The sequence below is a fragment of the Lepidochelys kempii genome, chromosome 1 (genome assembly GCF_965140285.1).
Source record: "Lepidochelys kempii isolate rLepKem1 chromosome 1, rLepKem1.hap1, whole genome shotgun sequence".
NCBI lineage: Eukaryota > Metazoa > Chordata > Testudines > Cheloniidae > Lepidochelys > Lepidochelys kempii.
In genome coordinates this window covers 33,626,547-33,652,547 of record NC_136380.1, presented here as the reverse complement: position 1 = coordinate 33,652,547, position 26,001 = coordinate 33,626,547, and the positions used below count along the sequence as shown (strand labels likewise).

The window sequence follows — 26,001 nt, the reverse complement described above, 5'->3', positions numbered from 1 at the left end:
ATTAAGAAATCATTTTCTCATAAATTTTGTTCAGTAGGTTTGTTAGTTTAGAAAGTTGATAGAAACGATGCTATGATAAAAAATTACAAAATGTAGTTACTGCACCAACCAAACCTTTTTCTTTCGGTCTTTTTTGTTTCTAAATCTCAAGTGACAGAAGTCTAGATGCTTCTGAGAATAAGCTTTGGAATCCCCTCACAAAATGGGTCATTTGCTGGTCAGTCAATCAATTTCTTTCTCATTTTGATTTACGCAAATATCTTGTAGGACTAGTCTCAAGCTGCAGTATTTTCTCCCAAACACTAGCAGCAACTAGTAAGCATTCACATAATCGACCTAAAACATTAAATTTGTGACAAGCCAAGTGAAAACTGCCCTTAACATCTGAGAGACTGTGCAGAAGTTACACAAATAGCAATGATTCATATATTCCAAGGCCACTGTGATCATCTAGTCTGACTTCCTGAACAACACAGGCCATAGAACTTCCCCAAAATAATTCGGAGAGCATATCTATTAGAAAAACATCCAAGCTTGATTTAAAAATTGTCAGTTATGCAGAATGCACCATGACCCTTGGTAAATTGTTCCAATGGTTAATTACCCTCACTGTCAAAAATGTATGCCTTATTTCCAGTCTGAGTTTGTCTAACTTCAACTTCCAGCCATTACACTGTGTTATACCTTTCTCTCCTAGACTGAACAGCCATTATCAAATATTTGCAAAAAGAAAAGGAGTACTAGTGGCACCTTAGAGACTAACCAATTTATTTGAGTCTCCAAGGTGCCACCAGTACTCCTTTTCTTTTTGCGAATACAGACTAACACGGCTGCTACTCTGAAACCTATCAAATATTTGTTCCTCATGTAGGTACCTACAGTTTCTAATCAAGTCATCCTTTAATCTTCTCTTTGTTAAACTAAATAGACAGACTCCAGGAGCTCAATCATTAAAAGACAGGTTTTCTAATATTTTAATCAATCTTGTGGCTCTTCTCTGAACCCTCTCTAAATTTTTCAACATCTTTCTTGAATTGTTAACCCCAGAACTGGGCGCACACTTCCTGCAATGGTTGCACCAGTGCCAAATACAGAGGTAAAATAACCACTGTACTCCTACTCATGACTTTCCTGTTTATGCATTCAAGGGTCGCATTAGTCCTTTTTGCAACTGTGTTACATTGGGAGCTCATGTTCAGCTGATTATCCATCATGACCCCCAAATCTTTTTCAGTCACTCTTCTCCAGGAGATAGTCCCCTATGCTGTAAGTATGGCCTATGTTCTTTGTTCCTAGACATATATTTAGCCATATTAAAGTACATATTGTTTGCTTGTGCCCAGTTTATCAAACATACAAAACGTTCTGTATTAGTGACCTGACCTCTTTATTATTTACCACTCCCCCAATTTTTGTATTATTTGCAAACTTTATCAGTGATGATTGTGTGTTTTCTTTCAGGTCATTGATAAAAATAATAAACAACATAGTGCCAAGCCTGATCCTTGGAAGACCCCCCACTGGAAACAAATCCCCTTGATAATGATTCTCTTACATTTTGAGACCAGTTTTTAATCCATTTAATGTATGTCACCTTGATTTTGTATTGTGCTAGGTTTTTTTTGTTTTGTTTTTGTGGTTTTTTTTAAAGTTAAATGCCTTACAAAAGTCTAAGTATATTACATGAACACTACTACCCTATCAACAAACTTGTAATATCACTATCAAGTTAGTCTGACAGGATCCATTTTCCATAAACCCATGTTGATTGACATTAATAAAATTACCCTCCTTTAATTCTCTATTAATCTAGTCCCATATCAGTTGCTCCATTATTTTGCCCAGGTTTGATGTCAGACTGACAGGCTTATAACTACTAGGTTATCCCATTTACCCTTTTTTTAATATTAGCACATTAGCTTTCTTCCAGTCTTCTGGAACTAAATTTGTGGATCCACATTATCTGGACCTACTGATTTAAAAATGTCTCACTTCAGTAGCTGCTGTTTAACATCCTCGTGAGCTACTACTAGAATGAAAAGAGTGTTATCATATGATAGTACTACATCATCTGTTTTTTCCTCAAATACAGAACAGAAATATTTATTGAACACTTCTGCCTTTGGTGCAGTATTATTGATAATTCTACCATTTCAATCTACTAATGGATCTGTACCATTATCAGGATGCTTTTTGCCAATAATATATTTAAAAAACTCCGCCTTATTTTCCTTAAATCTGCTGGTCACAGATTTCTCCTTTCTTCATTGACACTTTGCATAAGCACAATCCAAAATGTCAACTCCTTGAACCAACAAATGAACTTTAAACAATGCGGCATTTAAAAATAAATCCCACCACTGTTTCTAGCACTAATCCTACTGCAGTGAAAATACTGCCAGGCTAAATACTCTGTGTGAAAACACCTTAAAATTAACCTCCAAGTGAAGTCGTAAATGTACCTCACAGTCCATTTGATTTCATAGCAAGCTATTCACAAGCTCTTCTGAGTCAGTAATTTTAAGGTGACTGTTAGTCAACAGACTATGCATAGGGAAACATGTTATGACTTTGAATAAGAATCTTTCCTACAAGTCTGAACAGTTTACTTCCTCCCACAGGAGGAAGCTTTTAAACCTTAACTTTTAGTTCACTTGCCATTTAAGGAAAGATTCAATTACAGCTGTGGTTTTTGGCACAGACAGATGTTCAAAATAAATGATTACATGTACTAAACAGAATCTTAATTTCTTTTCAGTAGCTTCTCCTACAAACCTGTTAAGAAAGGGATCAGAACTATTTGTAGTCATTGTTCTCAGTTCCTGAGACATTCCAGGAGATGACACTGGATTTTGAGAGCCACCGTCTTGTTCCATAGTTGGAAGTTGGCTACGGAGAGCTAACTCCTGAAAAAACAAGAAATGAGTACATTAGTAAGTTCAGTGCGATGTTTCAGGCACATCATCAGCATTTCAGCGTATAGGTGAATACACATCTCCATAGTTACTAAATGTCTAAAGTGAAAGGAAGAATCCCCATTCTGCTCAATAAAGAGAATTCAAGCTCAGGCTATTTCTCCAATTATTACGACTTAACTGTAAATATTAATTTAAATAAACAGATTGTTATTTGACACCACCCACATGCAAACTAACATCCAATTACCAACAGAGGTGGCTGCAAACAATGTGATCAAAGAATTTCACTCTTTTTCTTGTTTGGGAATTGTTCATGAACAGACTGATTTCTCATAATTGTTGAAATAATTACTTCAAATGAGTAAATTTTGGCCTAAATTTGCATGTAAACTGTTCGTTGAGTGCTTGTGTTATTCACTATTTACTGCTGTGTGATTGGTCAGTTTAAGTCACATTGAACTGTTTCTTTATTGGATGACTGAAACTATAATGAGGGACAAATGAGAAAGCCTTTGATTCTCTAAGGGAAAGGGTGAGATTAGTTGTGAAGTTAAGAAGAGGTAGGTTAATAAGATTAATGAATTTTTAGAACATTTAGACTTGTTCCTTTCTGGGTCTCTTGGGCCAGACTTTGCATGAGGGGGCTGGGGTGGAGAGGAAGAAGGGGAATCAGTCTGGCGGTTCTCAAACTGTGGGTCATGACCCCATTTTAATAGGGTTGCCAGGGCTAGCGTTCGACTGGCTGGGGCCCAGGGCCAAAGCCGAAGCCCACTGCCCAGGGCCAAAGCCTGTGCCCCACCACCTGGGGTGCAACCACCTCTATTAGTAACAGCCCCCTGCCCAGGATGAAGCCCTTGGGCTTTGTCCCCCCCCCGCCCAGGGTGGTGGAGCTCAGACTTTGGCCCCCTGCCTGTAGAAGCAGGGCTTGGGTGGGCTCAGGCTTCAGTCCCCTCCCCGCGCCCCCTCTCCATTGGGGCTGTCTAGTAATTTTTATTGTCAGAAGGGGGTTGCGGTACAATGAAGTTTGAGAATCCCTGGTCTATTGTAATATGATTGCCTTGGCTACCTTTTAAAAATAATTTTCACCATGTTCGTATTAAATAACTGCATTTACATAAGGATTCCAGCTGTGCAGGGTGTGGCTACATACTCCTCTGTTTTATTTAATTGCCTCTTTGCCAGGTATGGGGTTTTGCACTTTCCTAATTACACAGAGTGCAGCCATCTACCCATGTATACTTTGTTTAACTGTGGTCTCGCATGGGATTTCGGCAGTTGTCCCTTTTCATGCATCTACCAAGTACATTTGATGGAATGTAGTAGTCTACAATTTTCTCTCACCCCTCATTTGACATTGTTACAAGCAAACTTGTGGTGGAGACACGTATGCTGACTCTGAACTGGAATGGATGCTGGTAGATCTCCACGTCTGAGAGCTAAGTATCAGCAGTTTCTGTGGTGCTGCGTTAAAAAGTGCTCCATATACAACAATGAACTAAAATAATATTTTACTGAAAAGCCCTGGTCACAGACACAAAATCAGCACCATCAACTGATTTAATATTAAAAAAATCCAAACAAACAAAAAAAACTAGTTTCAGATGTCCTTCTCAAAAGCAAATAGTGCTAAAGTGACAGGAAAGAAGATCCAGATTTCATCTCTACATTGGCTGAAGAATCAATATAAAACTGAAGGGAGTAAAGAAAAAACCAAACAATCACAGAGTTTTATTGGTTTTTAAAAAGTTAACTTTGCCTTTCTTGTTTTTTCTTGAGAAGTCTAAAGGTAGTGGGAACTAAGCCTCCTTTGCCATTTGGTCAAAAAAAGAGTGGCTTTAACTGCAACAGCAATATCTGAGACGTATTCAGCTACAGGAACTCTCACATCTGACTGAAGAAACCAAAAAAGCATTTTATCAGAAAAAGATGCATTAATACAGGAAAAGATGGATATGAGGACCTCAGTTTTGCCTATCCAGAGGTATAGAGTACCATCTACAGAGTAACTGAAGCTTGTACCCAGTCAGTAAGGATTTCCCCCTTGATTCAACTACACCTCATTTCCAAAAGTGTGAACACTGTACCATATTTAATGAAGTGTGGATATAAACTGACTGCACTGAAGTTCTTGTGTCAAAGAGTTCCTGTGTCTACACACCAGCACTTCCCATTGAGGAAAGAGGAATATTAGATCTTCACTCTACATTTTCTGATATCTGCTAAGATTTACCAGTGTTAGAACAAGATGTTAATTACTTACAGGCTGATGAAAAAATATATCATCATTTATTTATATATTATTTATATTCATGTTTAAAAAACGGCTCTTTATTTTGAACTATCTGACCTTCTAGATGCAAAAATACAAGTCTGACAAAATTCTGGCTGAGATTACTATGGCTTGATCTCTTCCTATTTTTGTAAGTATGTCAAACTTTTCTAACTACCTTTGGGAAAATAAAGGCTTAACACTCGCAATGTTAGTATAAAATTCTAATTTTGGATATTATTTACAAGACCAAAATGATCTGTCAACTCCTTAGATAAAGTTACTTTAAAAAAAAAAAATGAGGTCAGCATTCTGTAACTTATCCAGCTGGTCTTTTTCAAGTTTGTTTATTTTACAGTTACACAAGTTTTTAACAGCTTCACTGGATATTCACGAAGTGTATAACTTGTTCAAAATGGAGCTTAGAAAAAACTGACTCTTTTAAAAGGGCCTTTTACTTTTACTTTCATCACACTTTTTACATGAGTAGAGATGTTTTAATAATTGATTTCTTGGTTTGTAGACAGTTCCAAAGAATTCTGGGTCAGACCTCAGCAAAATTTTTCAGAATTTTCAGCAAATCAAAAATTTCAGAAAAAACTGTTTTGATTTGGAGCATTTTTGTTTTAATGAAAGCAAAGGAAATTTGGACACACAGGATTAGATTCCCCAAATTTAGGAGGAAGTGATGGTTACATTGCTCCCTTATACCCAATAGTTCAGCAATTAGGACACTCTATTGGAATGTGGGAGACCCGTATTTGAATCCCTACTCTGGAGCAAATCCCCTCCTCAGGTGAGTACCCTTACCACTAGGCTACTGGCTATTTGGGGGGAGGAGGGTGCCTCTCTCACATTGAAGCTATTCCACTTTGTATAACTAATTAAATATTCATTGGAACAGGGACTTGAACCCAGGCCTATTCCCCCACCCTGGTGAATGCCATAATCAACGGTCTAGAGTCACTCTCACTGGCCCAAATTGAATAATTATTTATACAGAGTGGAACAGCTTCAAGAAGAGAGATAGAGGCACCACCACCCTAGAATAACCAACACCCTGGTGGTTAGGATGCTCACCTGGGGGAGAGACCTGGATTCAAACTTTGGTCTCTCACATGCCAGATGATTACCTTAACCACTGTGCTATTGGGTATAAGACGAGGCAAACATCTCCTCTTCGGTTTTGAGAATAACACCCAAGTCCCACTCTAGTAGTTACACCACATATCGAGGTTTAAGAGTCTGCTCTTGCCTCTCAGCAAACAAACAGACATGTCTTTTATCTCAAGCAATAATGGCTCACATTTTCAGATACACAATTTGGGTTCAATCCTCACCGACAACCTGAGTAGATGGGGTCCATGAATCATTTATATACACCAAGGCCTATACTCCAGAGATAATAAGAACACCAGAAATTAGTTAAGACTAAACTGCATTGGGGAAACCAACCCCTTTGTTTCAGAATATAAACAAAATTTTATAATATTAGTGAAAAATTCCAGGATCCAATCCTGCATTAGATTCTGTTGGAAGGCAGAATCAGGGGGTCATGCTAGTACCTCTGTTTTCAGGATCGGAGCCTTACTCATTAATGCATAACATCTAGTAATCTGCAATGGGTCACCCATTAATTTCCCACTGTCTTTTAGTCTCACAGTTGCTTGCTGTTAATTTTAAATAGAAAAGCTGTTTTCTCAAACCTTTATGAGAATTCAGTAATAACTTTGCCCTTGCTCAGCCAGTAAATTGTCTTAGTGTATTGGTGATACTACATACAGATAGTTATCCAAAAAAGTTTATTTTCAACATGCTTGCTTAACACTTTGTATGCACAAGCCAACTAGGTTACAAAATTCAATTGCCAAATATGAATGGACTCCTCAAAATGACCTTAAACCTAAGAATTGTGGAAGAATTGTAATTTCCATAGATCTGCACTAATTTTGGACTATTGATTAATATGCAGCCTGCTGGCTTGAATTGGTTTTGTAGGTCTTCTAGTCTTTTAAAAAGACAAAAGCTCCTCTAATACCAGTGTCCCTTACAACATCTGTTGCATTATTTTGGGGGCTTAATTGGAATAACATCTGAATGTTGGGTAGACTGCAGTGAAAGTAGAGGAAAGATTATATTACAGAACACTTAGTGAATACATTTTACTACGGCTGAAAGCAGCACTAGTAAAGGACGGTAACTTCAAGATGTGTGTTACCTCTCTGCAGGTGTGCATGTGCTCTTGGAACTGGAAATTCATCAATAGAGCCCATTAGTCAACACCTGCACCTGACACCACCTCATGCTCCCAACCGAGGGTATAAGGAGTAATGCAGACCAAACACCACTCCATTCCTGCTCTTCTGTGAATCCAAAGAGGACCTGAGCAAAAGGGAATGAGGGTGGAATGTGAATACCCACAGGGACCACAAATCTTGAAGAACTCCACTTCCTAGAAGGTAAGTAACCTTCCTTTCTTCTTCCAGTGCTGATTCACAGGGGTATTCACTATGGATGAGTCCAAAACAGTGTTTCAGTTAGAAGGTGGGTGTGAGGAAGCATGATGCACCACAGACGCGAGGATCACTAAATCAAAGGAAGCATTTTCAGCTGAAGCTTGAACTAGTGTATAATACCTGGTGAAGGTGTGAATGGAGTCTCAAATTGCTGCTCTCTTTCTCTCTCTATATGTATATATCTCAGAGGGATTCCTCGCAGAGAAGCCACTGAGGCTGCTTACACTCTAATAAAATGGGCCCTGAGGAGGGGTTTTGAGAAGATCATAAAGAGGAGGACACAGGTGGAAATCCATTCAGAGTCTTTGGGAAAAGAAAGCTTTCCATTTCATTCTTTCAGCAATAGTGATGATAACCTTGGAGACTTCAAGAACGGTTTTGTCCTGGGTAAGTAGAAGGCCAGAGCCCCGTGTACATCAAGTGAGTGGGGCTTCTAGTCCTCCAAGCTATCTACATTCATAGACAGATGTAATGTAAGACGCAGGAGGCTCAAGATTCAAATAGCAGGCTCGTAAGAGTGGAAAGGATGAGGCTCAGCTTTATAAGTGGGGACAGGTTTACATTCTGACGGTCATGGTAGTGGGATGGGTGAAAACAGCGCAGTTCTTCATCGGAGGATGTAAGGCATGAATAGCTGCCAGATGTATTGTTAGGGAATTGATAAACAGGTCAGATGTCTTCAATGAAAGAAGATATTCCAGAATTAGAGGGATTCCCGATTTCTCAGGAGGTAACTGGTTCTGCTGACACCACAGGGAGAATCACTTCCAATTGGTGGCATAGCACTTCCTTGTAGAGAAAGGATTGGACATCCTATGAGCAGTCTTTCCCTATGTTCCTCATCCATCTAAAAACCATACTGTCAGAAAGAGGAAAGCTGGACTGGTCTTGCCCTCGTTCTGAGACAGTAGGTTCCAGAATGGCTGAAGGTGAATGCATGGGTGGGAGGCCAACTGGACAGTGGTGAATAAGAATAGCCTCCACTGCTAGGAAGCTATGAGGATCACTGCTGCCTTGTCCAGTTTGATCATCCTGAGGATGCAAGGTAGCAAAGTATGGGAGGGAAGGAACACACCAGTGGGTCCAATCACTGCACCAGGAAAGCATCCCCTCTGGAGCTGAAGCCTTGAGTAGCTCAGGAACAATATGCTGGCTACTTTTTATTTTGCCTGATAATTCACTGTGGGGAATAATAGAGAACGAGAAATTCTTCTTGTCAGAAAGATTCAGTCTCTCATGTCTTTGTCCAGAGAGGATAACCTGGGCTGGAGCAGTCTACTCTGTTCTGTTACTGCCTGGACCACTAATGAGTTGGGATTAGGGTTGGAAAAATAAATATTCTGCTCTCTTGGAGTGAACAAAGTACTTTTTCTCAGTCTTCTGAGCCATATACCAAATTTTCTTATCCCTGGTCTACACTAGGACTTTAGGTCGAATTTAGCAGCGTTAAATCGATGTAAACCTGCACCCGTCCACACGATGAAGCCCTTTATTTTGACTTAAAGGGCTCTTAAAATCGATTTCCTTACTCCACCCCGACAAGTGGATTAGCACTTAAATCGGCCTTGTCAGCTCGAAATTGGGGTACTGTGGACACAATTCGACGGTATTGGCCTCCAGGAGCTATCCCAGAGTGCTCCATTGTGACCGCTCTGGACAGCACTCTCAACTCAGATGCACGATTGTTTGCCGTTGCTCTGACGCAGGGAGGGGCGACTGAGGACACGGCTTACAGGGTTGGCTTCAGGGAGCTAAAATCAACAAAGGGGGTGGCTTTACATCAAAGAGTATTTCAGGCAGGACTTCACGGAGGGTTCCAATAAGAAATGGTGCACCTAAGTTATTTTTCTTATTGGAACAAGTCGGTTAGCCTGGCCTCTGATTGATACATGGCTAGATTTACCTCGCTGCACCTTCTCTGTGAGTGACTACAGTGTGACCTATAGGAATGAGTCCCCTAGACAGGGGAGGGGGGGAAGCAAATGAGTACAAAACAAATCTGGTCTATTTCTTGTTTTGATCCACTCCATCTATCTTTTACATCTTTGGCTGGCAGCAGACGGTACAGAAGGACTGCTAGCCATCCTCATCTCTTGCCTGCCCGGCAGAAGATGGTACAGTACGACTGCTACCAATCCGTATCGCCTGCCTGCTCACCATAAGACGGTTCAATAGGACTGACTGCAGGAATAAAGAAAATGACCTGGTCAAGTCACTCCAAATTTAGTCCCTGTGCCCATGTCTGCCCAGGCGCTCCCAGCCGACGTGGCCAGGAGCACCTCGGACACGACGATGACGGCTACCAGTCGTATTGCACAGTCTGCTGCCAGAAGGCAATGGGTTGCTGCTACTGTGGAGCAATGCCGTACCGCGTCCGCCAGCACCCAGGAGACATACAGTGATGGTTACCTGAGCGGGCTCCATGCTTGCTGTGGTATGGCGTCTGCACAGGTAACTCAGGAAAAAAGGCGCGAAACGATTGTCTGCCCTTTCTTTCACGGAGGGAGGGAGGGAAGGGGGGCCTGACAATATGTACCCAGTACCACCTGCGACAATGTTTTAGCCCCATCAGGCATTGGGATCTCAACCCAGAATTCCAATGGGCAGCGGAGACTGCGGGAACTGTGGGATAGCTACCCACAGTGCAACGCTCCGGAAGTCGACTCTAGCCTCGGTACTGTGGAAGCACTCCGCCAAGTTAATGCACTTAATGCACTTAGAGCATTTTCTGTGGGGACACACACACTCGAATATATAAAACCGATTTCTAAAAAAACAACTTCTATAAATTAGACCTTATTCCCTAGTGTAGACATACCCTTAGTGGGCTCCATAGGACCTCATTGATGGGAAGGGCTGGAGGTGGAGGCTGGAGGGAGCTGGACAATGTCCAGGAGTTGGTGGGTAGGTTCCTGAACCTCCTCCAGCAAGATCTGAAGGGAGTCAGCAATCCTCCTTAGGAGGTCCAGGTACTGTTTGTAATCATCTGGAGGCAAGGGAGATGCTGGTGTCAGTACTTCATCTGGGGAGAGCAAGAAGTGCTGCTGGTGGCTCTGGCAGTACAGATTGCTCCTCGTCAGTCAAAGGTTCCTGCAAGGACTGTGGCTCCTCTCTGGTTCCTGAAAATACGGATCTTAGCGACCCAATATAGTCAGTGGCCAAAATCATTGCAATATAGAGGTGGGTACCACTGGTTCATTGACCAATAGTGTGGCTTGCCATGAGGCAGAGACATCCAGGTAACTCTGGAAGCTCTGGCCAGGCTGATGGTTCTTTGCCAGTTTGCTGTTGATACCTTTTGGCTGACGGACAGGAGTCATCGGGCTCAAATGGTGGGGCTGACAGCACCACATGACGCAACTCTGATGCACCAGGGACAGGAGCTCATAAATGGTGCACCAACGGTGCTAGTGCCCCCACCTGACGGCTGGAACTCAGGACCAACGAACATCACATTGATGGAGTTGGGATGTTTCTCAGCAGAACCAGATGTGAGAAGATTGGAGATTCTGGATCCGTATAAATTTCTAGACGCTTGAGAAGCCTATCAAATTCTCATTGGAGGAGAGCTAGTAGGTGTGTTGGGTTTAAACCAGACCTGCCCATGCCATCTGGGAGGTGGTGGGGACTTGCTGGATTGGTACTGCTCATGTAGATGAAGAACGGTCCCCTTCATGTCTGCTTAGTGCTGGAGTTGAACTTCGCCTCTGAGAGTGCAATTTGGAGGCATTAATTGCTCCTGGCACCATAGGTAGTGGTCATTCTTCTTTGTGAGCTCTGGATGCACCCGATCCAGGGCATGGAATCCCATGTGGTGTCAGAGGTAGATAGACCACTTTTTTGAGCATTTGTAGGGTGATTTTTTCCTCTTTTTATGAAGGTGTTTACCCTTTCCTTCCTCATGCTTTTGTTTAGAAGAGTCCTTGGGCATGGAGGAATCTGAGCATAGTGAGGTACCTGCACAGGGGTGGTGGTGGGGGATGAAAACCCCAAGTTTATCTAAAACAACTGAAGCTAGTAACTATTAGAAACTTTTAAAAACTAGAAAAGAAATAAAACCTTGTAAACTACTGTAAAAACTGTTTAAAAACTGTGTACAACTATTGTTTCTAGACGTGCATCAGAGGCAAAGACAGAGAGTTCTGACGTGGACCATGCGGCAATGAGAAGAAACTGAAGATGCAGTCAGCCCGCCCTGTCCTTTATCGCCTCAGATGGAAGTATTAGGCAAGCCAGGGTGCATGCACGGACCAACAGATACTACTTTCAAATGCTCCAACTCCAGACGCATGTCGCGCATGTGTAACCCCTCAGTGGAATATAATTGGAGATCATCACTTGAAGAACCATCAATGGATCCTGGAGCTGGAGGGGTGCTGCTGGAGGCTCAGGTTGGCTAAATGGGGAGCGTGAGGGCCCCGGGGCCAAATAGGGCTTCATGGATAGCTCCAGAAGGTGTCTCCAGAGTCGGAACTTCTGAGACTGCCTGGTGTGTGGGGGAAAAAAAACACAACAGATACCACACCTCAAGGGGATGTGCATTTCCCTGAGGCAGTACAGGCAGCTCTTGTGCGGGTCACTCACTGGGAAAACCTGTAGGCAGGCCAGGCAGGGTTTGAAGCCTTGAGCTTTGGGCATGATTGGTACCCCAAATTGTGTGGGAACGAAGGGAAGAGACACCCTGATTCCCAAACTAACTAATCTATCTAAATATAAAAACTACAATTATTCACAGGTCTGAAAATCAACCAGGAATGCTGGAAAGAGGACAGAGACAGAAGGTTCTGGTCCAGAGCACAAGTGGTAGAAAGAAACCGGAGAGAGAGAGCTGGTCCATGCTGCACTGTATGCCCTTGATTGGGAGCATGAGGAGGCGCAGACCAACAGACATGGCTACTGAAGAATTTCTGGTTCTGTGCACCTAGAACACATGTGCATCCACAGGTGCCAGCTCTTAAAGAACTGATAGTAATTCGGTGCAGTACGGTATAACTGTACTAGGCACAAAGACGTGTTCTTAGGGCACTGGAGTCATACAAAAAATGCAAGGAGAGACAGTGGGTTCAATCGCCGTGGACTGATTTCTCTGTACTTGTTTCTTTTTTTGGGGGGTGGGGGGGTGGGGGGGAAGGGGTTTGGACACAAATAGCTTTTTAAAATAATAATTATTGCTATGACTGGGTGAAAAAACGTCGTGTTATTTTGCTTTTTTTTTTGCAAATCCATTAAAAATTTGTTCTGTTGCCAATGGGGACAGTACTTGGTTTTATTTATTTTTTGTCATACATATATAAACAAATATCATTTTGTACTGTGTAAATTCCAGTCATCGATACTCCAACTCCTCCCACATTTGAACTAACAGAAAAGCACGTACCTCTTAATAACACTTTCACCACACATTAAACAAATAAACAAATGTAACTTAGATTTATTTTTCTCAACAAGGAGCTTAGATATGCAGTTTCAGAAGCCACATAAAATTTATAACAGCAGTGCCTATGAAGCTGAAAAGTAACGTTACCTCTGCAGTAAACCTAATGAACGTATTTTGCGTCTTATACATTCTTTTGCCAGACAGCATGCCGCCCAGAATTCAACCACATAGGACACTCTTTCATGGACAGCAACTGTTCAGATCCCATCTCATTTAGATTTTCTAGACACTTTTGAAAGTAGTGCATTAGAGTGTTCTCCATAACATTTTTCACATTTCCTAGCAATACGTGAGATCAAGCAACCTCTTCATCAAATCTTCACCAAGTAACTGAGCTGTAGTTCTGATGGATATACCTCTATGCTTTGGCAAAAGTTTCAGCTACACAGAAATAACAGAACATTAGAGACAGTCATACACTGTTTTATGAAGAAACATTCTGCCAAAGAACTCACAAGAAGTCTCACACTGACAATACTCAAACATGTACTGAAGTACTCTCCTGAATCAGGGTCTATGGTGGTGGTGTTGCATAATGCACCATACAGATAGACTGCTGCACCCACACTGAGCCCCAGAGGTTGATGGGGCTTTGTGCAGATGATGTACAATTCAGGCTCAGGGCCTAAGACAAGACAGTCTATCAGAATTAACCTCCAAGTACATAGAATACCACTGTCTTTCTAGACAAAAAGGTCCAAAGTCACTTTATTCAACAATTTGAATACAGACAATAAGCCAATATTTCTGATTACTTATATATTCTGTGCAATGCCACTTGCTAACAAAAAGTAGTTTATAATTTCCTAAGATTTTGGGAAGGAACTCCAGCAATAAATAATGACAGCTTGATTCTACTGAGATAGCTTTTCCCAAAGTTATTTCTAGTGATCCAAAGTAACTGTACAAATACCTTGATTATTCAGCTCCATACAAACTAAAATGTTTTTAAAACTTAACACAGAACTTTTAAATAAGTTTTTCTAAAAATTATGGGTTTAATTTATTGTTATGGTTATATAAAAATGACTAATTTTCTAAAATTAAAGTACTATTTTATTTAAGCATGTGCCTAAATTTAAGCATGTGAATAGTCTAATTCAGAATAATGGTGCTACTCACACAGCTAGCTGCTTTGCTGGATTGGGGACTTCGTGAATGAACAGTATTTAAGGAAAACTCCAAAGTAAATATACCAATGTATCTCTGCCAACTTGAAATCTAGTCAATTAAAAAAAGAAGCAGTTTCTGACATTATACGTAATGCAGAGTTTCCCTACCAATTGTGTACATTTAAAATCACACTTTCCTGGGTTTTTTTGTTTGTTTTTTTTAAAGTTTCACACCACAAGGGGAGAGAGGAAGAAATACAACCAGGAAAATACTTATTCTACACGGGATAAAATGTGATTGATTATTCGCAAAGTGCTGTCAAATGCACAAAACAAAATGGAAAAAACAAGTGTTTGGCCTCTAATTTGTAGACAGTCATTTTAGGTGTTTCCTATAAAACAAACTTCAGACAGAAATGTGATTTTTAAATTCACCGTGATTTTTTTAGGATGAATTTTTGATCCGTCTAATCTAGGATTAGATTCCTCAATAGAATTGGTCATATAATGGGTGATTTCTCGAGATATGACATTTGGTCATGGACCATCTTCTCTCCCAAACACAAGGAGATCACACAAAGGGAGACATGAGACAGCTACAGAAGTCGCAAAGACTGTTTGATTTTTTCCCCTCCTTTTTTAAGTTTAGTTGATCAAAAATGTTTATTGGAGCCAAAATGTCATCACTGCAAATAAACAAATAAATAAATGAATTTTTACAGTGAGATAGCTAACTTGAGTTTTTACCTCAATGAAGCTAGTTGCAGTCAACACTATGTCTCTCCCTTACTTGGGGCAGATCTTGACTAGCAACACTGAGGTAATACTACAGTGCCTTGTCCCCACTAGGATTTTAAAATGAGATAACTAACTTGATTTAGCTATCTTGCTATAAAACACACACTTTTTATGGCAGTGAAAACATATAGCCCATAAAGTTCTGGGATGGCCAACACCAGCATCCCTGCTTGAAGTCTGGAGTCTAGTCCATTCCCTGCCACCTGGCTGGAAAGCTGTGTGTCAGTATAATGTACCAGACACCAACTACATGTCTACACTACCAGCTCTCGTCATTTGTCCTAGTCGTGGAACATTCTGATGAAAAAAATTTCCTTTAGAATCAGTTCTAAGCTCGCCAACTTCAGAGCACAACTGCCTCCAGAACATATACAAAAGTGTTATTTTTTAATGTTTTTTATCCCCCCAGGTTTATTCTAAAACCAGAAAATGCTGATTTATGTTCCTGCCTGATTGATCTGGGGTTTTTTTTTTTTTTTTTTAAATAAAGAATCAATGGGGTTTTATTTTAAAGTTATACATTATTAGTGTTTTGTTTTCTGAAAAAGCTCAATGTGGAGAAAATAGAAATCTGTTAGTTGCTAAATATGTTTGGCAGTTAAGACAAAGTTTAGAAAATGATATTTCTGTAGTTTTATTTGCCTAGCTAATCTTTAAAAATACATGAAAAGTTCTGTGAGATACTACTTCCATCTACCTCAATGTTTCTATTAGCATTTAAAATGTTTATTTACAAAACACACCTACTGGGTCTAGGCATACACATATTAAGCACACAAATTAGGACAGAGAGCCAGAGCCAGCTAAAATGAACTTTAAAATAATTAAAAGAAGAAACTCAACCACTCTTTAAAGATTCTTAGTTATTTATGTAGCAAAGTGTAAGTAGATCATGCTTTTACTCAGACAAGTTTACGATTTAAGCAGGCAACAAGCAGATAAGAAATATGGAAAAACAAAAGCATGTGATTGAGCAAATAGTGACATTTGCCATGTCTCTCTCACATCTCCTTCTAAAAAAATAATTTCTTGCCCCTTTTGTTAATTCTCATTCCAAAGTGGGTGAGGAACAGGAGTTAATAGGGCTGGTAGAAGAGGAGACAATTTGAGAGAGGTATTTGAATTAGAGCAAGGACCATAGTGTGGAGGTATGGTGAACTGGGAGAGAGGTCCAGTTATACAGGACCATACGGAAGGTGGCACAGATGAGAATGGGGAGAGACAGAGAAGAGAGACAGGCAGGAGCTAGGATTGTGCAGGGCTTTTTAAAACAAGGATGAGGATCTTCCATATGTGGAGAGAATAAGAAGATTAAGACTTTTCAGGTTGGAAAAGAGACGGCTAAGAGGAGATATGATAGAGGTCTAAAAATCATGGTTGGTGTGGAGAAAGTAAATAAGGAAGTGTTATCTACTCCTTCTCTTAACACCATAAGAACTAGAGGTCACCAAATGAAATTAAATAGGCAGCAAGTTTAAAACAAACGAAAGGAAGCATTTCTTTGCACAATCAACCTGTGGAACTCTTTGCCAGAGGATGTGGTTAAGGCCAAGACTATAACAGGATTCAAAAAAGAACTAAATTCATGGAGGATAGGTCTATCAATGGCTATTAGCCAGAATGGTCAGTGATGGTGTCCCTAGCCTCTGTTTGCCAGAAGCTGGGAATGGGCAATGGGGATGGATCACTTGATGATTACTTGTTCTGTTCATTCCCTCTGGGGCACCTGGCATTGGCCACTGTCAGAAGACAAGATACTCGGCTAGATGGACATTTGGTTTGACCAAATATGGCCCTTCTTACGTTCTTATCTTAAACAGGTATGTGAGCCTACTGGTGGAGGAGTGCATGCTGCTTAGGGCTGCAATCATATCAGTGATGATATACAGCTCTACCTTTTTCACAGGACCTTGGCGGTATCGGGTCTCTACTTGCCCAGACTCTGGCCACATTTGGAGATTAGATAACAGCTGGCTGAAGCTGACTTCCAGTAAGATATTGGTGATATCAACTGGGCTGGTGGTGGGGAGAACCATCCAGAAATGATACGGTCAGTAGCTCAACTGAGGGGATAGGTTTACTCTTTGTTAATATTTGCAACTTCAGATGTTTGTTAGGCACTCTGATAACGGTCATGAGTTGGTATAAGTCCCTATATAAATCCTTGGTGTGCTTCTGGATTTCCAAGTAGGAGCAATAGCTGAGAGTGATTTCCTCTATCTTCACCTGAAAAGGAAGTTGCAACTTCTGCTTTCAGATGTTCTGGATTTTTTGTTAGGACATGTATAGGAGTTATGTCGAGGGACTTGAGTTTCTCAAACATAGAGCCCTTTGCAGTACCCTTCACAAAGATTAGCAACTGATCAATACCACCTTTCTCAGATCCCTGACTGAAAAAAAACCCAGCCACTGGTAGTATTTGCAGACTCAAACACTTCATGTTTAATCCCATCCAAGGCAGCTGACAGCTAAAAGAATTAACCCACAAAACCAGTGCAATCTCAGTACCATATTCAGATCTCAGAGAAGACTGAAAGGTGTCAAGGTTATCTAAGTGTTCAGGTAAAAGTCAAAGCCACCTTACCACAGAGTTCTCAGTATCCATTCCCAAAACGGAAATAGTTGATGAGTGGTCAGCATCAAGACATATTTTTGCAGAAGGGATCATTTGAGAGATGATGGCGCCGACCTCCCAAGGGGAGACAGTGACAGATGCCACCAAAACACAGATCAATGATCCCACTAATAAAGGCAATGAATTCAACTTGGTCACAAGCATGAAGCACTCTCAATGTCTCTTGAAGCTTTGTGAAAAAAAGCTGACACTCAGCTAGAGAAGATATCGTGATTGACCCCCAAAAAGCATCTACCAGATGTAGAAGCAGCTAATCCAGTCTAAAGATGATGGATATTAATAAACAAAACAGAGGAATGACCTGACAAGAAGTAGTCGTCTACTGAAGAAGTTTATTATTTCTGACTAAAGACAGCCCTGATTCACCAGGCTGTTCATAACCTGGATTAGTTATGCTGATTGTGACTTCAATTATATTATTGCTAGAGCCATGGACCTAAAACTTCCAAGAAACTTTTAGAGCACCATTTCCATTAGTAGTTCTCCAATCTTCCTCCTCCATCTGCAGCAGATCATCATCTTACTAAAGTGACAGGTGAGGAAAGCATAAACAAAAGGCACTTTTAGATGCCACTGTATTAACAGTCAAGAACAAAAAACGCTTTATAACCTCTTCCAGGCCATCAACAGAGTGACCTACTGGCTGTGTTCTGTCTACCTCAGAGAACTCTGAAACCTAAGTCCTTTAAACCAAAAGGAAGACTAGTACACAATAGGTCCCATGGCCTGATGTGAGCAAAGTTGAGCCCCAATATAAACCTGAATTTAATAAATCAGACTTTAATCCTGATTTTGCCACATGCCTCATTAACCAATCCCAGACCATAAAATAGGATTGAGGGTGGACAACTGCTGAGAATAGTCTCATGCTTGTTACGTGGCAAAGAGGTCCTCAGCTAACTTATAAATGTCATTAAAGGCAAAGATGCTGAAATCACTAAGGACTCCAAGACCATCCATAATTTTTAGCTGCTCTAATCTACCCAACTAATTAAACTCAAGACCCCATAACTGCACTCTGGCCCCTCTGGTTTCTGTTGCATTTTATCATGGTTAACTAGAAATTCAAAAGTAGTTTAAAAAATTGACACTTTTACTTGAGTTAAATATGAAAATACTCCATATAATATTTTCTGCATTGTTTTGGTATTTATACTGTCCCAAATTTTTCAATTTGCTGCATATTTTCGTGTTGTCAAATATCTGCAACAGCTGTTGTGGGAAAGGAAGAGAAGGTGGAAGTTCTGACAGTTGGGTTGGAATAAGGTGGGGCTTCTGTACATGGGAAGGCGTGGAAGGCAGTTTGGGATGGGGGGGAAGGGAGGAGAAGCAGCTCCTCTTTACCATCCATTTGTGAGCAAGGGTTTAGGTAACTTAATTTTGTGATGACTGGAAAGGATTTAAATTACTTCCTCATCCAGCAAACCTTAACAACCAGTTGTTCCATTCTTCACAACTGCATCCAACAGTGATGTCTCGCTCCTAAAATTATCAGTGAAAAAATGTTGGCATTTTAAATGATCAGTTAGGTTTTAGAGTTGCCATGGCATAGATAAACGGGAAAGCTCTTTTTGAAGGGATGTCTGTTCGCAGGCTCAAGGAGATAGCACAACATGTGTTTTCATGAGGTTCATAGAATCATAGAATATCAGGGTTGGAAGGGACCTCAGAAGGTCATCTAGTCCAATTCTCTGCTCAAAGCAGGACCAACACCAACTAAGTCATCCCAGCCAGGCCTTTGTCAAGCTGGGCCTTAAAAACCTCTAAGGAAGGAGATTCCACCACCTCCCTAGGTAATCCATTCCAGTGCTTCACCACCCTCCTAGTGAAAAAGGTTTTTCCTAATATCCAACCTAAACCTCCCCCACTGCAACTTGAGACCATTACTCCTTGTTCTGTCTTCTGCTACCACTGAGAACAGTCTAGAGCCACCCTCTTTGGAACCCTCTTTCAGGTAGTTGAAAGCAGCTATCAAATCCCCCCTCATTCTTCTCTTCCGCAGACTAAACAATCCCAGTTCCCTCAGCCTCTCCTCATAAGTCATGTGCTCCAGTCCCCTAATCATTTTTGTTGCCTTCCGCTGGACTCTTTCCAATTTTTCCACATCCTTCTTGTAGTGTGGGGCCCAAAACTGGACACAGTACTCCAGATGAGGCCTCACCGATGTCAAATAGAGGGGAACGATCACATCCCTCGATCTGCTGGCAATGCCCCATCTTATACAGCCCAAAATGCTACTGGCCTTCTTGGCAACAAGGGCACACTGTTGACTCATATCCAGCTTCTCGTCCACCGTAACCCCTACTTACTTTGAAGGTTGTCTTTGCAACTATAAGGACTAGAAATTTACTTTTTAAGGTGATGGATTCTGACACTATTTTTCAGCAGAGTCTGGATGCAGAATACATAGGCTTTCATTACACTACATTTTCTTACAGCAAAAAGCACAGCACAAAGCTTGTATATGCTACACACAAACTACCAATGAGTGTTGTCCAACGAATGGGTATATTAACAATAAACATATGACGAGTGCAAGTTCTGAAGACAATTCAGTCCTAAGAACACATCTAGGGAAAACCACCTTTTCAGCACTACATTGCTTTCCAATTCCCAATGGTTTGAGAGGAATTCAAATTCAATTGGTTATGTATTCAGAAAACTATTACGCCTTAAATTCTGGTAATTTCCTCTTGCACTGATGTTTTTTGTTTGTTTTGGTTTTGGTGCACTATAAGTGCCTGTTTAATTACAGGTTTCAGAGTGCAAGCCGTGTTAGTCTGTATCAGCAAAAAGAACGAGGAGTACTTGTGGCACCTAAGAGATTAACAAATTTATTTAAGCATAAGCTTTTGTGGGCTAAAACCCACCTCATCAGACGCATGCAGTGGAAAATACAGAAGGAAGATATATAGATATACACACCCATTTTTTCATGTTCTGTGTGTATATTTATATATCTACTGTATTTTCCACTGCATGCATCCGATGAAGTGGTTTTAGCCCACGAAAGCTTATGCTCAAATAAATTTGTTAGTCTCTAAGGTGCCACAAGGACTCCTTGTTCTTTTTGTTTAATTACAGAATTTAAATGACTGAGTTTTGATTTCCATGTTGCCCATTATCTGATTCCAGCAACTATTTTGGCAGTTTAATTTATTCTCAATGATCTTGTTATATATACGCACCTTAAAAAAAAAAAAGAGAGAAAAACTCTTGTAAATATTCTGGGTGATCTTTTATTCAATGAAAGAATGTATAGGGTACTCATCTCAAGATAATGTTTGTTTTAGATATAAACACTGTGCTGATCAGAACATACTTCACATCTGAAGAGTATTTAAAAACCACTAGCTACTACATTACATTAAATGGGAGGTTTGCTTACACGTCTATTCTGATGGGATGAGAATTGGAATTTCAATATCATCAAGAATGAAAAACAAGAGAAAGTTCTTTGCAATGCAAAAAGCGTAACAAATTCCACGTTCACTTTAAAATACTGAAATAATGATGAAGTAATGAAGCACTCAACATTGATGTTAGGGATCACAACTAGAGCAGTGGCTTAAAAAGGTGTATGGCAGAGCCAGCTGTTATTCAGAATGGCTTCACGTAAAACAAGTTCCTCAGCTAGCCTAATTTAATACTTTAATTGTTTCTTATTACACTGAATCATCAGTTAAGAGCCTACCTGACGTTTTGGAGAATTTGCTGTGCTGGGATTGATATTCCGCAATGCCTAAGAGTAAAAAATAAGATGGATAAAAATTACTTTAAGCTACACGATTTGGCTGTGCAGGCTGACTTACAAACACCATCTTGTAGTATCAAGTCCCCAAGACAGCCCGAGATGAGACAAGGTAAGGGATTTAAGAGTTGATGAAAATCACTTTACAATGAAACAAAACTCAAAGATTTATGGAGCATGTGAACATGACAGAAAAGCTTAACGGCGAAGAAGAACATGGAGGGAACTGACGGTCACCTGATTCAAAGTTAGTCAGATTTCTCAAGGAGAGCTGAGGCAGGAAAACTAGAAGGCCCATCTAGAAGCATGCTAGCACAGGGTAGACGTTTGCTGGAGGATTAATAGCGAAGCAGGAACAGCAGAGGACTGGGTGCTTAAGCAGAAAGGGAGTCCTGATGCTATCTTATTTAGGCACACCTTAAGAAGTAGTACCGAATTTTAAAGATGACCCAACCTATATCAAGAGATGCTAAAGATTCCTACAAACAGGCCTTGAGTTCAGAAGGGACAATAGGAGTCAGACTCCAGGTCAAGGACAGAATGTCACAGGTGACAAAGAAAAAGGAAGAGGGCATGAAGATATTATTCTCTCCTGATATAAGGCCCATCACCAAAGTGGAAAGGGAAGAGGACAAGACTTTAAAAGTTTTTCTCAAAACAAAAGACTAGGGTGTCAGTGCTTTCTTCATCAGTGCTACAAAACTGAAGATAACCTAAATTTCTGGGACAAGATGGTAGCCAATCTTCTACCAAAAACCCAGAAAGAAAAATGTTAATGGAACTTTTAAAGTGGCGATTGTAGAAACAGACATCATGGTCTGGTTGGATTTTCTTCCCCAAGGTTACCCAGTTTCAAAACTAACAAAGTCCATAATCTACAACTGAATCTGGGTAAATTGTTAAATTAAAAGCTAGTTAAAACAAAGTAAAAAAAGAACATGTTAAATGCTCTGTTAAGTATGCTGCTTGTAAGTAAATAATTACACTTTTGGAATTCCTTCCTTATGATGGCAATATAAGCAATGCCTCACATATATATATATATTTTTTTTTCCTCACATTTTCCTTCCTGTAACTCATTTAAAGAAGCTGCTTATAATGGGTTGTGTGTTTAGTTAGCGTATCAATATACTTAATTCATTACTGACTGGATATTTGGACCACCTTTACCCCATGTTGAAAGCTGGCTTAACTAAATTACAGTGCATGATGTTTTCCTTTTGTCTTTACAGTGTTCCTACTTATATTGCTGTTATCCTTTGAAAACACTGGGCTATTTGAATAGTGAATATTTTTACAGCACTTTCCATCTTCAAAGTGCTTTCAACCATTAATCTTCACAATACCCTGCGAGATAGTAAATAAACATTACCGCATTTTACAAATGGAGAAACTTGGGTGGAAAGTTTAATTGGGTTGTCCAAAGCCACAAAGGGAGTCAGAGCTGGGATTCAAAATCCAGGGTTCCTGCCTCCCAGACCGACCAATCTGATACGTAAACCTTAGTTCTCTCAATGACCAGTTTTTGTTACTAGAAAAGTTCTAGAGGGAATGGCATAACATTTAAGCACCAGGTTTAAAATACCTAGACACAAGAGAACAACAGGGTCCAAACCCAGCAAAGCCTATTCAATTGTTCAGCCTGCACACCATTTGGAAGTGGATGAATTTCAGTAATGAGGTGATTCCTCTACATAGAGCATGTAACTTGAAAAACACTTTTGTATCCTTTGGATTGCAATGTGTTCTAAAATCATACTTAAAAAAAAAGTTTATATTGAAAAGGTTTTTCCTTAAAATGAAGGACAAAGCAGATGTGAGGAACCAGCCGCTCTGGCTCTTGTTTGAGTCTGAGCTCTTTGGATGTGAAAAACGTTCTCAGAGAAATCTCCAATGAGATCATTCCTCTGTGGTGCTCTCTTACTTGTACCACCCTAATGACACTTCAACTAGCGAAGATGTTTGCTCTTTGGGAATTTTGCTTAGGAAAAACTCTTGCATCTAGCAAGTCTAGAGCAGTGGTTTTCAAACTTTGGATCCGCGACCTAGTACTGGGTCGCCTTGCTCAGCACCCAGGGACCCTGGCGGCTGGCCAATAAAAGCTAGTAGTCCCTACCTGTTCTGACAAGGCGCTGCGCCCTGGAAGCGGCCAGCAGCAGGTCCGGTTCCTAGGCAAGGAAGCCATGGGGCTCTGCGCGCTGCCCCCACCCCAAGCACTGGCTCCGCACTCCCTTTAGGCAGCGGGTGGTGTCTGCGGGGAAGAGCTGCGTGGAGCTGCTTGTGCGTCTCCACCTAGGAACCGGACCTGCTGCTGGCCACTTCCAGGGCGCAGTGCAGTCCACGGTGCCAGGACAGGCGGGAAGCCTGCCCCTGTACCCTGGCTGCACAGCTGATCGGGAGCCACCGGAGGTAAGCTGACACCCCAATCCTCTGCCTCAGCCCTGAGCCCCCCCCCAAATCTGGAGCCCCCTCCTGCACTCCAAACCCCTAATCCCCAGCCCCACCCCAGAACCTGCATCCCCAGCTGAGCCCTGACCCCTCTCCTGCACCCCAACCCCCTGCCCAAGCCCAGAGCCCCCTCCCACACCTGAGCCCCTCTTTCCCGGCACCAGCCCTGAGCTCCCTCACACATCCCAAACCCCTCATCCCCAGCTCCATTGGGTCGCAGGCATCAACAATTTTCTTCCATCGGGTCGCCAAAAAAAAAGTTTGAAAACCACTGGTCGAGAGCTTCTGCTACTGAGGTGACATCATAATGAATGTAGCCAAGTCCTTGTGTGGTCTCTGGTGCTTTACGCTTGCTGGAATTGCCACGTAAGTGCAACAACAAAAACATACAAAAAATATAGTGGAAGTCTGTGTCTAACCTGTGGCCTCACCTGCCGAAGCAGTTCTTGATGCTTCAGTCGCAGCCTCTCTTTCTCCATCTGCAGCTGTTGCAGTCTCATCTGTTGCTGCTGATTGGAGCTGCCCCCGCCCATCACTCCACCTTGAGGACTCTGAGGAGCCAGTGGGGGTGGTTGTTTCACTGGAGCACTTTGGCTGATGCGCTGATTCATAGCTATGGAGTCAAAAGAATAAAATGTACATTTTAAAATGACATTCAAACATACAGGAAAGGAAAGAAAACATGCTGAAAGTAATTTGACAGAACCTGTAACCCACTGCAAACCACGGCACTACAGACCATACACCTGCACTGATTTTCCACAGGTTGCGAGGCAGAAGCCCAAAATAGGCAGATGCTATTGTTGGGGAATCAGAGTATGCTCAAATTTTCAAGAAAGCACGCGCTCAACTTGTACATGCATTTTTTGAAATGCTGTCTCTATGGTTTAAAGGTGGTACCAAAACACAGCTGTTCATTCCAAATGGCAGTAATCCAAACATGAAGATAAAATTTGATGATTTTCACCTCCACTTTTTATAGTTGTTTATTCTCATCTTTAGGACAAGTCCAGGCACATTAAACTCATGTTCTTGAGATGACTCGATATTGCTTTCACAGAACCCTACATATTTAAATGACAAAACACATATTGAATCATCTCATCTCTGTCCTCTTACTTTGAATAATTCCCCGATACATTTTCTAGTTTTAAATGACCCAGTTGATGGTCTTTTATGACTTCCCCTAAGAGACTATTACATAGTAGAATCTTATTGTGTCAAGGAAGCTTTTTACAACAGTCAACCTAATTTTTCCTTCAAATTTCATCCAGTTATACATCCAGTTATACCTTCCTGTGCAATCCTAAGCAATTTTTCACCATCCTTAGTGCTGAAAATTTCAGATATTTGTATGTTCCTACCCTCTGTTCAGCCAACATGTACACACTTAGGTCTATAAATAAAATCAATCCCTCATTTAGAGTTCTTAAAACTCCCTCCCAATTTGTCATTAAGTCTGGTTTTGAAGCACTCAGAACTGAAATGTAATGTGACAGTGGTTTTACTAAAGTCATACAGAACTTCTCTATTCTGTGATGCTTTTCTATGCATCTTCCTCCCCAGCTTCATCCTCTCAGGTCATTCTGGTGATAATTTCTGATGGATGAAGGGAGAAGAAAGATGGTGGTGGCAGAAGACACAGGCTCTAAAATATTAGTTGCAAACAGTTAAGACTTTTTTGAAGTAGCTATTCAATAGTAGAGACTAAGAATCCTCCTCTGTGCCTATGGTATCTGCAGGTTCTCAAACAACAGATTTAGTCTGCACAGATTTTCTGCTGTAGCCAGACTACATTGCTTCAGGGGCAGATTTCAGCACCCCCAGTTGTGAGGATATTTCTTATCATTTTGCAGAGAAAACTGGACATGCAAAGCATGGTCTGAACTCTGAGCATTGCAGCCAAGCAGGATCTTGAAAGGCTGGAGGCTAAGCTGTCTCTGATTCAGAATTAGGCAAGTGACGCTGAGACTCTGGATGTGATGGGCAAACTTTGTTTCACAACTGGTTTTTGAGTCTACAGTAGAACCTTAGAGTTACAAACACCAGAGTAAAAAGAAAAGGAGTACTTGTGGCACCTTAGAGACTAACCAAATTATCTGAGCATAAGCTTTCGT

General features: G+C 41.0%; 1 protein-coding gene across 8 annotated transcripts in view; it reads right to left on the bottom strand.

Moving 5' to 3' along the window:
• The window catches only part of YAP1 (Yes1 associated transcriptional regulator), a 140,188-nt gene that overhangs the window by 6,641 nt on the left and 107,546 nt on the right, over positions 1 to 26,001 (bottom strand). For 2 of the 8 annotated variants that reach the window (XM_073338081.2, XM_073338119.2), the window contains 3 exons: positions 24,304 to 24,497; positions 21,380 to 21,427; positions 2,776 to 2,906 (listed from right to left, as the gene is read on the bottom strand). In XM_073338081.2, coding sequence (XP_073194182.1) covers positions 2,776 to 2,906; positions 21,380 to 21,427; positions 24,304 to 24,497 — 373 coding nt within the window. The remainder of the gene's footprint in view (positions 1 to 2,775; positions 2,907 to 21,379; positions 21,428 to 24,303; positions 24,498 to 26,001) is intronic. The other 6 variants (XM_073338091.2, XM_073338130.2, XM_073338101.2 and 3 more) reach the window with 3 other exon arrangements.